This window comes from Cervus canadensis, chromosome 12 (genome assembly GCF_019320065.1).
Source record: "Cervus canadensis isolate Bull #8, Minnesota chromosome 12, ASM1932006v1, whole genome shotgun sequence".
In the NCBI taxonomy this organism is placed as follows: Eukaryota; Metazoa; Chordata; class Mammalia; order Artiodactyla; family Cervidae; genus Cervus; species Cervus canadensis.
Genome location: NC_057397.1, coordinates 57,203,299 through 57,216,257, shown reverse-complemented (window position 1 = coordinate 57,216,257; position 12,959 = coordinate 57,203,299). Strand labels below are relative to the sequence as shown.

The window sequence follows — 12,959 nt, the reverse complement described above, 5'->3', positions numbered from 1 at the left end:
GAACAACTAACACTTTGACTTTTTCACTTTATACTCCAATTTGATACTTTATACTGGAGACAATACCTCAGGATATAGCCCAAATAAAACAACCATTCCACTCACTTCTACTCATTAAAAATTCGTTGAGTTCCTAGTTAGGCATTACTGATCTAGATAATGGGAATACTAAAATAAATATGACAGTAATTATCCTCAAGGAATTTATAATCTAGCAAGAAAAAATGATAGGTAGAAGGTAGATAGATAGTAAGAAAGAGACAGACACGGAGAAAGAGACGTGATAAAAGCATAAGAAAGGCATGAATTAAGTAGTTTAGGAACACTCAACGCAATGATCAATTCTCTTGGAAGAAATTAAGAGTTTTCTAGCTGGGATTTCATTTGCAGGATACTGTTTACAAAGCTAAATTTTAAATTATTCCTCAGTTTTCTCTGGCCCTTCCTCATTGTCTTCTCCCTCCAAAGCAGAGGATTTATCATACATACCTTCTTTAGGAGTCCTATCTAAACAAAATGATCTATTGACTGATTTTTGCACAGTGCAACATTCAAATCAGACAATGATAAGAACTTTGGCTAGAGATAAGAACTTTGGACAGAGAAAAGAACATCTGGAAATAGTTCCTTAAAAAGAGAGTACCTACAGGTGTGGTACTAACAAAAGACAGCATCCACTCTGTTTGAATTATTACATGAAATGAAAATAAGGTGATGCAAATAAGAGCATCTTCTTGCTCTTGTGATTGTTTAATTTACCACACTGCCAAGAGTTCCTTTACTCTGTTCTTGGGTCCTCTAGATCCCCCAACCAGTATCAAGAGCCCTGCCTAGAACTTCAGCTTTTCTCTTCTCTTTCAAAGATTTTGTTTGCCCCAATTTTTCCCTACCATTTGACCTATTCATGTTTTTATCTCTCTGAATATGATATGAATATTCCTCCAAATATTTCCTGATGGCCTAAAACATTTTTCTTCAAGCTTGGACTTTCTTGTTTCCCACTATTTTTCCATAACCAATTCTCAGACTAGAGTTTTAGACAACAGATTATAGTTTTATGGTGAGATTCAATAAATTGAAGACAAGCAATACTTCAGGAACTCTCATAGAAGTTCGTATACAAAGCTCAAATGACATGAGTTGCTGAGATGCTACAGAGAAATCAAACAAGGAAATTACTAATTTAATAACTTGAATATACTGGAGAAAATGAAAATTTTATCTTAGACATTTGAATTTTTTTTCTCAGGAACATTATTATAAAAATTTGATAATAACTTTCCTTGCAGTAGAGCTCTGCTGATATTCTGTTACTTTCCACTGATTTAGATAAATAGGGAGAACATTAACTTTTCCAGGCCACTTAAGAACTCTAGAGTCTGGAACATCCTGGAGAATAATAATTTCCTGTAAATTTTTCTAGTTTATGATCTGCTTAATAGTACTGTACAAAACATCAAAGTGTTGTCGGGAAAAGCTTCTTCACTGTAGTCCAAGACTTTAATGATCTCCAGTCAGCACAGTTTTCAACTGAGATCCTGTAATCCTATGCAGTAAACCTTCTTTGTTTTTGTTCCATTAAAGATAATGATGAGCACATCATCTATTTTTTATCTGTCAGCTGTAAACTAATACATGCTAATCATTTAAAACATTATTTATTGTATAGTGCCAAAGCAATACCAACCATTTCCTAAAGGAACTTATTCACAGTTGTAACTCATTACCTTGGTGTAATAATTTGGCTGCTTCTGTCTCACTGTTAAATTATATAAATTGTATAACTTTCATTTATCATACTTTTGGAAAAGCAAAAAGATTGAATGACTTTAAAAGTAAACTCCCCTGGTAGGTCAATTATTACTTTGATTTGAGTGTTTTGGGGAATTGTATACATAAGATGTTATGTTCTAAATGTATTCAAAATATGTCCTTCTGAAGTTTTACTTATACATTTTTTTCTATTATTTCTTACTTTCCAAATTTCTTATTCTGTTTATCATGTGCCTATTTGTAATAGGAACTTGAGCTATATCCCAAAGATAAACATGCTCAGTTGCTAAAAATAGAGAAATGCACTTGGTGCAAGCCTTGTGGAGGCAGCAAAGTCATCATCAAACTAGAGCTCTTAGCTAATTTGCAGTCTTTCTTTGCTTAAACTAATCCATTCAGTGTCTTTTCATTTAGACCTGCTGCTTTAGGTGCTGGAAGTGAACAACTGCTGTGTGCTGAGCATGCTATTGGGTATTTTGAATATGTTATTTCTCTTACCCCTCACAAGAACTCCTAAAATGAGATTTATCCTTATTTTACTGGTGAAAAAAACTAAACCTTAGATTTTAAATTAATGAAATCTTTATGAAATCTTTGACTCTTAGGTACTAAGAGAGTTACAAAGATAAGGAGGGTATTATTCTGGCTTTTCAGAGCTTATATTCTAATAGAAGTTTTGAAAATTAAATATGAATAGACACACACCTATAACAAAAGGTAGCTTCTGATGAATTATATAAAGGCATAAAACTGTAGTATGTGGAATATTATCTTTCTTTAAATTTTGCTTATCCAAAATTTTAGCTAAGCAAACTAAATTATCTGAGAGGTGTTAGCCAAAGATATGTGCTGTGTATACCATATGTGTTTAAGAAAAAAAATTCTCAAGCCTTTGGCTGGCCTGTCTGTACCTATGAATCATAGCATCAGGATCAAAAGCCTTGATGACCTAAAGAGACAAAGGCTAGAATGTGCAAAGTCAGAATCCTAACTACTAAAATATAAAAGTCAGATAAGCAGTCAGGATTCATATACTAAGATTGAGAATTAGCAGTTCGCTGTGAGGAGATGCGATATAAGTGACCCAGCCAAATGGGAAAGGTAAGGCCTAAGGACATATCAAGAGTCAGTCAGAACATTTGGTTTATTATTTCATTTGCTGTATAAATATGTTTTCTGAAATGAATCTTTTATACATAGAAATAACTATATTTTTATTGTAGTTTAGAGCAGTTTTAAAATAATAAACTTCCTGTTGGGTATTTTACCTGATGTTTCTTTTGGTAAATATATTCCTGGAATTGATACTAAGCCAGGATTCAGCTGCTATGTAATCATCATCCTTGTCATCATCTGTCATTTATTAAACACTTCTTAGGTGTCCAATGTTGTGCAAAGTGCATTATGTGCATTATCTTATTTCATCCTTGCAGCGAACCTGGGAATTGGGTATGATTGTTCTCCATATTTTAACAAATAAAAAACTGGAACTCATAAATGCAATTGGCCCAGGATCACAAACCTAATAATTTATGTAACCAGGATTCATACCAGTAATTCAGTGTCATTCCAGAGCATGTGCTGTTATGGATTACATTTACCCTTAGTACTTCTTGAGTTAAAAGTATGGCTTATCATTTGAATTTAGATAATATAATAATCCCATAAGTAAAAACAAAGAAAAAAAATTGCTTTTCTATTCAATGATAAATTATTTTTTAAAGATATAAATAGCAGTATGCTCCTCTTTTTTATTACAAATTATAACAATAAGAAAGATTAAAAAAAAAGAATAAGAAAGATAAAGTTCTACCAATACAATATAGTATCCATTGAACAATTTAACAATTTGTTAAATTTGCCACTATCTATGGTTTAAAAAATTTCCATTATGAGATTCACCAGGTAAGAATTTTTACCATTATGTTTAAGTAGATATTAACAAAGAAAAATCCATTAGCTGATAGTCTCTTAGCCCAATAATAGCCATCAGGTAGTAATGGTACAGTAATAATACTGGCTGCATTATTTTATATTATGCCATATACCAGGCATGTATTATTTCTGATTTTCAAAACAATGCTGCAAGGATCAAAACAATGCTGCAAGGAAGGTATTATTTTCCCTATTATTTTATAAACAGGATCTTAAAGGTGGAATAATTTGCTCAAGTTTACCCAGCTAGTAATAGTTTTCCTTACTCCAGGTTTTCAAGACTTCAAAATCTATCCTTTTTTTACATTCCATATGTCATCAGCATAAAGCCTCTATGATGGTTTTCAGTTTACCAGAATATTTGAACACCCTGTACCCTGGCTGTGCCAGATAATCATCTGATTATTTCAATTTCAGGAAGTTTGAATTATCATAAATAATAATGACTTTTTCTAGCATTTCTAGGATTCATCAAAATTCCAGCAACCACTCAGAAATTAAACTTTCTCTTTTCTCTTGGCCTTTCTTTAAAAAGTTAGTGTTTTAATAATTAGATTTTGTATTACCTCTAGGTTTTCACTGAAGCATAATGGATTTAAGAGAAAATTTATGCTACTAAAATTGGTTTTCATAAGTTACAGTGGCAACTTCATCATGTTTTAAAAAAAATTTTATTCAAAAATTTTAAAAAATTTGCTTCCTAATATTAAGCCAAATATTTATTTCCCAGATTTTACCTAAATGTTCTTCCCTGAGGCCATTGCTCTTGTGAAACTGTTTTAATGGCCTTCATTGGGGTGTGGTGAAAATGCTCTAATTGACTTTGCTGAAAACAAGGATTTCATATAAATTGAATTTTTCTTTTAGGATAATTGCCATTCACTTTTGTTTTATATGCAACTGAGTGGGGTTTTGCAGTATCCTCTGTGGACAATTAAAGTGCTGAAATAGGAGAAGCGAATAATTGCTTTGTGTGGTAATACTGACAACTTCTGCGTGTTTGTCAATCTGTGTTAACAGTATCGATCAGGATGGGATCCTCATAGAGGGGCAGATAATATTTCCACTAAATCTTCGGACAGTGACGTAAGTGATATATCTGCGGTTTCCAGGACTAGTAGTGCTTCTCGTTTCAGCAGCACAAGCTACATGTCTGTCCAATCAGAACGGCCAAGAGGAAACAAGAAAATCAGGTGAGTAGGGGGACTTTAAGAAGGAAATTCTAAATATGTTTTAGAAAATCTCTATTTTTCTTTGGATAAATGTAAAATCCTTTCCTTCTAAATGGTTAATATATATCATGAAGACAATAAACAACTTCTGTGATTACTTTTTATTATATTTTGGTCTACATTTCATACTTTTTTGCATAGAAAAGTTTTATAGAACTTATAATAATTTTCTTACTAGATTATTCGAAATAGTATCATTAGCTATTTTTCATGTTTGTTATTGAAAAAGTGATTCTGTTGTTGTATTTTTACTGAGATTAAAGGGATTAAATGAAGACTTGAATGTTTTTAACATTCTAAGGAATATGAAAAATCATATTGGAAGGTGTTTTTTCCTAGATGAACACATTTCAATGATTAAGAAAACACAACATTACTTTTTTAGTAGGATGCGCTCTTGTCCTCCTGAAACTTTTATAAATGCATGGAAGTGTCTCCAAAAAATTTATAAATGTATGTTAGTATAATTTTCATTTATCACCTCATCCATAGACTTTATGGGCACCTAAGGTAAATTAGTTGTGTTTTTTTTTTTTTTTTTTAACTCCTGTTGGATCAAAACAAAACAAAAATCAGTAATGGGGAGACCACAACTTTTTTCCAGGTAACTTTGTAACCTAACAGGAAAACACAACTTAAAAAAAAGCAATTTTGATTTAACTGTTGCTTACATAGTGCTTCTCTGTTATACACTGGAAAAAAAGTTTTCGATGTTTAAAAGATGTAATTTTTATCTATGTTTTAGTAATTTTCATTACTTTTCTATTTAATTTAGTATGTATTTTTTTTCTTAACATTTTCTTTCTTGTGTTTGTTTGCATGCCTTCAATTTGTGTTGCTTTCAAAAGGCCGAAGGGACTAGAAGAGGGAGGGAAACAAGGGGATGAGCATGAAGAGATAGTTCATGCGGAGGAAGAGGTGAAAGAGGAAAGAACTAAGGAGAAAGAGAAAGGGAAAGACAGTCCAAACATGTGTAATACGGAGGGAAACAGAGAATCAGGAGAGGAGGAAAGAACACCAGATACACCTGAGCCAGGGAAAGAAAAAGAACAGTGGAATAAAGAGGATTTGCAAAAGCAGTTCTCACAAGATGATGACAGGTAAAATTTGCTTATTTTTGTAGACATTTCCCATTAGCTATAGCCTTTCTCCTACTCCTATTTTGCCATTTGCATTTGGTTTATTTTCTTGCATTTTATCTATTTAGCTTCTAATACAACTAATTAATGTGTTGACAAGTTACTATCCAACAGATTGATTTATTAACCAGTCTTCAATTTGTATACACTAGCTTTGAGTATGATTTAATTGGGTTTTTAAATTCTTTTTGACTAGGTAAATCTTAAGTAAATTTACCTTTCCATTTTTTTTTTTTTAAGCATGAATTACTGTATATCTTCCCAATTTGTAGAGTCAAAAATCTTTAAAATGAGGTTCTGAAGGGGCTGGGAAAGTGTAGCCTGCTCTACAAAAAATATTATACACTAGAAATGAACTTTTAAAATGAGTGGCAAAATAGGCAGCAAAAAGTAAGCTTTATTCTGTCCTCGAATAAAGAAAAAGCAAGCCCTTTGTCTTATAGTTTTCTGGTGGGTTCTAGTGCAGTTTTAATTACTGAGGAAGATTGTGAAGAACAGTGTTCTTTGATCCTTTCAAAAGAAAGGATAGCGGGCCTCAGGGCTTGTTAGAAGGCAAACATGTTGGGTTAGAAATTCATTTGGCTAGAAAACTGCCAGAGAAGGAACTTTGAACAGGGGGGAAATGGAAAAAACATAACAGCAAGGCATAAAGCCAAGTATGTTTTCATTTTCATGATGCAATAATGCATTAGTAAGGATAAATCCATTTTCACAGTCGCATCAGCATAAGTACACAGTAGACCTCATCTTTCTGCCTGAGGAGATGAGATTCCCTAGCTGCATTTCTCTGAGACTAAGAGTTGCAAAGCATGTACGGTTTGGAGGAATTTGGTTTTCTAGTAGCCGATTCAGAATCTGATTTTGTATTCTTATGAAGTTGGCATAATAAGCACACCCAATTACAAGCCAAATTTTGCTTTATTATATATAAATTCAATCTCAATTTATGCTTCACTCAAAATTAATGAGAAGATAATCATAATAAATGTTTACCCCCTTGGTATACAATTCAGTGGTCTAATTCTATGACACTTCACTTTTTGTCTCAGTTTGCTATATTTAACTATCTGTGGTCTATGAAGGTTTCTATGTAACAGACACAAAACCTAAAAGTTAATTTTAAGTTAGGCATATTTTGTGATTCCAATCTAAACTAGTAATTTCAAGTCTATTTTCTTTGTTTACATTGCTTTATTAATGAAGACTATTTTTCTGACTTATTTGGCATAGAGTCATTTCATCATTAATTCACAGAGAATAGTTTTCCAAAATTTCCCTAGAAAGAGACACAGAGCTTCCTTTCTTTAAAAAGCAGAGCAAAATGAGGGCCTCTATTGTGTTTTCCTTTCTTTAAATAGTGTGAAGGAGAACATATGAGACCCTTGGTGTGTGCCTGTTGCCAAAGTCTATGTTAGCATATCTGGCTTGGTGGGGAGAAGTTTGGAGGTTATAATTTTAAGTTCTTGATTTTTAATATTAATTTCTTCTTGATAAAAGTACATTATTTTATACAGGAAAGAAAAGGATGGTATATTCCTAGCAATGAGTCTTTTAAAGCACTGTGCTCTGCTTAAATATAACTATGTAATACTTGCAGAACTGGAAACTACACAGGCCAGGCTGATGTCTTTAGGGAACATATATTCCATAAGATGGCAAAAAGTATCAACTGCAATTATTTGTGAGAAAATGTTGGTGTCACTAATTAATTTTTGCAGCGTAAGATCCTGAATTAGCTTTCACATCTCAGAATAAAATGAGAAATCTTTATTCCAAGAGAAAATATGTCTGAGTACTGCTAGTAACATTTTGTTTTGGTAGTTGATGTACATAATCATGGATTATTTAAATGACAAAAACAACTTAATATGCTTGTACCACATTATTGGAAGTACTCTTATTCTATAGTACACCATTGATATTTACTTATAATCCAAGTTTTGTAAAAGAAAAATTTCTGACTTCAGAGTTTAATATCTATAGCAATGCTGGTATATTTAAAATTAGCACAATAACTGCAATGAACCAAATCCATTATAGTTGCTATTTTCATTATAGTGATAGGATCTCATTGTTGTGATACAAAATTATATTGTTTGTGTTATAGTAACTGTAGTAAAGTAGGTCTTTTGAATGTACAAGTAGAAAATGAATAGCAAAGAGTAAATTTTTTTAAAAATCCATTAAATATTTGAATATAATATTTTTCAAAGTAGCTTAGTAGATAATACATTCGTATTTAGCTATTTGTATTTCCACACAGGTATATTGGTCTGGTTAAATATCCATCTATCATTAATGATTGACTAGCAATCATTTCTAGAAAATCTGATTTACCATTTAAAATATTTTTCTCAGTCTGTGTACCTGGATATGCTTTAAATGTTATAGCTATTTACACCTATTGATTATATACCATATATATATGTGGTAGGCTATCCCAGAAAAAAGTTTCCAGAGGTAATGAAAAATCATTCAGTGAACCAATGTTAATTTACAAAATTTCTCAGGCAGTGTACTTTGAACTGGGAATAAAAGTGAAATCAAGCAGTTCTAAATTTCTAAGTCTGAAGGTCAAGCAATTTCTTAGCCTTGCGTGGATGGATGCTTAAGGATAGCTCCATATCCAAAAAATTTTCATCAAGAAACATAAATAAATTCACAAGGATATTTGATGAAAGAATTTGGCATAAGAAGTAGATCTTAAGTAAATCTGCAGTGGAAGATAGAAAAATAAATATTGAAAAGTATAGTATTGTCAAAACTAACAACACTGATAGCTTTGTGATCAAATTACTCATCCATTCCTCCAGATTCTGTTCTGGGCATATAAGACCAAAGGAAAAATAATTCAAGAAACTCGTTTATCTACAAATTTGTGTAGATAGCCAAATAAGATATCCTGAACCTCAACAGATTGCCTGCTCCTCAGATCTTCTCATATTTTTGTATTACTCAGCTTTCTTTTAATAGAAATGTTATAGTTTATAGTTGTGTAAAAACTTTATGGCTTCATTATTGTAAAATGGATTCAAGGTCTTAAGTAAAAGTGAAACATTCACACAAAGGTTCATGTTAATGAAGACTACACAGAAAACCTTGAGAATTTGTATTTATCTGATATTTAGCAAATTTTTATGCTTTACATGCTTACAGAAGAGTCAATTTAAATGATCATTTGTAAGACCAAAATATGAATTAAAAGCTTCAAAAATTTAAAAAAAATGAGTTCTTAGGCATATGTAAAAGTGATATGTATATTTTCTCTTTCTGAAGAAAATATTCTTGAGGTAGGAAAAGTTTTCAAAGGAAAAAGATGGCATCAGTTCAAAATATTCATGAATAACTGTTTTTAGGAGTCTTAAGCCATCTAAATTATCTAGCAAAAAAAATTCTTATAGTCTTTAAAAGGGCAAGCAGAATATTGTTAATGAAATATTTACTCCTGCTAACTTATAGATCAGAGTTCCAGATCAGAGTTAAAATGTGGTAACACATTTTCCTGACTATGTGATATAACTTGTTGTTAACACATACTTACTCATGTGTTATTGACCTTTAAAGGGGAAACAGTATGTCTTATGAAAATAATTATGGATTAGGAATCTAAAATACCTGTTTTCTCATTCTGATTCTGTTACGTGTCCCTAGCCACTTTGCCTGGCTTTTTTCACTTGTCAATTAAAATGAATGAATTATTCACACTCCTTCTCATTGTTTAGATGAGTATATTACACAGCAAAGGAAAAGTAAGCATCTTCTGTTATACCAATGATTTGTCTTTGTCATGAATTCAAGAAATAATTGGGTCTCTCTAACCACCAGTAGAACAAACAGCTCAATATGTGTTTCTCTCACCTAGCAGATGATTCCAAAATTTAGGTTACTTTTGTAATACTTCATTGATCAGGTTGAATTTTTGTTGTTTTCTGGAAGTATGTCTCAGTGCTAATCTCCCAGAGGGCGTACTGATGAATTATGCTGTTCAGTCGATAGATTATTGATGGCTTGTGTTTCCCCTTCTCATTGAAGCTATCTTCTAGTTAATACCACTGAAAATCTTACACACCCAGGCAACATCTATTCTGTTTTATGATTGTGCGTGAAAAGGGAACTTTAAAAAAAACACCCCAAAAATGCTTGATTATGACTTTTAGAATTTTGATCCTGTAAAGGCCCAGGAATTTGCATTTTAAAAACAAACACCTGCCCACCACGTGATTATGATGTTATCCTTCCTCTCTTTTGGGTTGCTTATATATCCTCATGAATGCTGAGATCGGCTTGTCAGTTTCGAAGGGGAAAAAAGCAGCTAGGATTTTGACTGGGATTGTTTAATTAGAGCAATTTGGGGATTATTGCCATTTTAGAAAATGTTGTCTCCTAATCCATGAGCACAAAGATGTTCCCTTTATGTTACTTTCTTTCAGTGATGTTTCATAGTTTTCAGGATACATACCTTGTACTACTTTTGTTAAATTTATTCCAAATATTTTATTTTTGAAGTGGAATTATTATTAAATTCATTTTGTGCCTAATCATTGCTAGTATATAGAAATGCAGTTTATTTTTATAACTTGATCTTGAAACCTACAACCATGCTATATTCATTTATTAGCTGTAAAAGTCTTTAGTTAATACCTTAGGATGTTCTATATGAGGTTATGTCATCTATGACTAAAGATAATTTTACTTCTTCCTTTCTGATCTGAATGCCTTTTGTTTCTTTGTCTTGTCAAATTGACCTGGCTGAAACCATCATTGCAATATTAAATAGAAATGCTCATGGAATGTTTTTTAAAAGAAACAGCCACGTACAATTGCACATTAGCTCTAAAAGCATTTCTGAGGGCGTTGTCTCCTGTGCCACTCATCCATTTTAGAATAGTCTGTGTAAAACTTTATTTTAAAATTTTGAGTAGCTGTCTTTAAGAATAGATGTATCTGTTTCACTGAAAAAGAATGTAGCCCACTGTATGTTTTCTTTATCTAGTCTATCAGGAGGTTCAAGTTCATGGCCAAAGACATGATCATTCTAATCAGTTTCTTGAACTACATTGTACTAAAATCATTACCTATAATAACTGACATTTTTACTTTTCCTTTTTTTTGAGACTCTGCTTCTTTATACCTGTTTTATTACAATTGTGTTATATCACTTTGTTCTAAAAAACTCTCAAATTGTATACACTGCTAAATCATAACAGCTTTAATATTGCATCTAACCTTTCAACCTTTACAATTCAACCCCATTACATTCTCTTCTTGAAATGTTTTTTCCTCTGCACTCTTGTGATTGTACACTCCTTTAGGTTTCTATCCGTCTTTCTGATCACTTTTGTCTTCTTTGGGAGCATTCTTTTTGCCCCTTGATAATTTCCAGACTCCCATACTAGGCCGTCTTTCCTTTTCGTGTTCTATCTTGATGGGGCTTTCTATTCCATGACTTTCGGTAGCATCTATGTATTGATGGCTTCCAAATCTGTATTTCCAACCCAGGTCTCTTTCTTATTCATCTGTCAGATCTGTTCAGTCCTCTTCTGGCCATCTTCTTATCTGTCCTGGGGATGTACCAAAGTCAGCATGTATAATTGAATTCATCATACCTCTCACAGAACAGGCGACCACATCTAGTAACCCACTCCCCATTTTGTGCTCTCTCGGGATGTGGCAGCAGTATCCTCACGCCTGCCCCAACCAGAAACCTGAGCATCACCCTTTACTAGTCCTTCCCCTGAGCACAATTCCCTCCCTCCAGTCACCGTGTCTTATTGATCCTAAAACTGAATTATCTCTGAAGTACTTCATTTCTCCCTAACTCTATATCTACTTCCATGATCTACACTACTATCTCTTATGGAGGTTAGTTTAGTAGATTAGTTTAATAGGAAAATCTTATCTTTTAAAAATAATAGCCTTTAAATCTGAGCTCGTTATGCTAATAGCATAAAAAATGAGTAGTCAGATTCTTTGAAGTTGTTTATTTGTGAATTGTATACCTTTAAAGTATGAATTTTATGGTATGTGAATATACTTTAAAAGTGCTCAGAAGGTTTCTGAAAAAAAAAAAAGATCTGTGTTTCTTCTTCAGTAAATATTATGAGTATAGTTGGTAATAAAATGCAGGTGATACTTTGTTTAGGGTTAAGTTTGTCAAGCATGTCTTGTTTTCTACTCCAATACTCCTTAAAAACTACTTTTCAATAAAATCTTCATCTCTCTCTTTTTTGAATTCTTGTATACATTTTTAATATCACCAGCATGCTGAAGATGAATGACATACAGGTTTATTCTCAAGAAAAGTTGATAATTTTCTTTTTCCTTTTTTTTTTTTTTTTGCAGCCTCAAATTTTTCCTTTTCACATAAATTTAGTTGTTAGCCTAAAACTCTGAAATAATTCTCTCCTCTCTGTGTCTGTCTCTCTCTGTCTCTGTATCTATCTCTAGATAGATACATAGATAGATTCCTCAGTTAATAAGTAAATAAGCTATTCTCATAAAAATTTAGGAAAATTTCCATGTGTGGGAATCTGAGCATGCTGTGACTTCCCAGTCTCTGTTTTGGGTCACCAAAAGGGATAAATCTGAGATTTGAACATGAATGTGGTCTGAAGAGAAAGGGCATTTGAAGATGGGAAGGCACTGGTACTAGAGTAAGAACCTGGAGATGGAGGAGGGGTTTGGTTCAGAAGCATAGGTGGACTCTGGGTTGGCTCAAACCAGAAAAAATGACAAATAAGAAAATAGATCAGTTATTAGACAGGGAGTTGGGAAATTGGTTGTCACTGCCTGTTGGCCCTAATATTCTCAAATACACAAGCGATAGTGTAAGGGTTTAGAAGTTGAATTTGAGATTTAATTTGAAGATTTGGAATAATCA

The 12,959-nt window shown here is 32.5% G+C and overlaps 1 protein-coding gene across 33 annotated transcripts in view; it reads left to right on the top strand.

Moving 5' to 3' along the window:
- RIMS2 (regulating synaptic membrane exocytosis 2) overlaps nt 1-12,959 on the top strand; it is a 586,517-nt gene that overhangs the window by 451,207 nt on the left and 122,351 nt on the right. For 20 of the 33 annotated variants that reach the window (XM_043483849.1, XM_043483845.1, XM_043483875.1 and 17 more), the window contains one exon: nt 4,729-4,901. The exons of the other annotated variants lie outside the window; for them this stretch is intronic. In XM_043483849.1, coding sequence (XP_043339784.1) covers nt 4,729-4,901 — 173 coding nt within the window. The remainder of the gene's footprint in view (nt 1-4,728; nt 4,902-12,959) is intronic. 33 annotated transcript variants of the gene reach the window in all.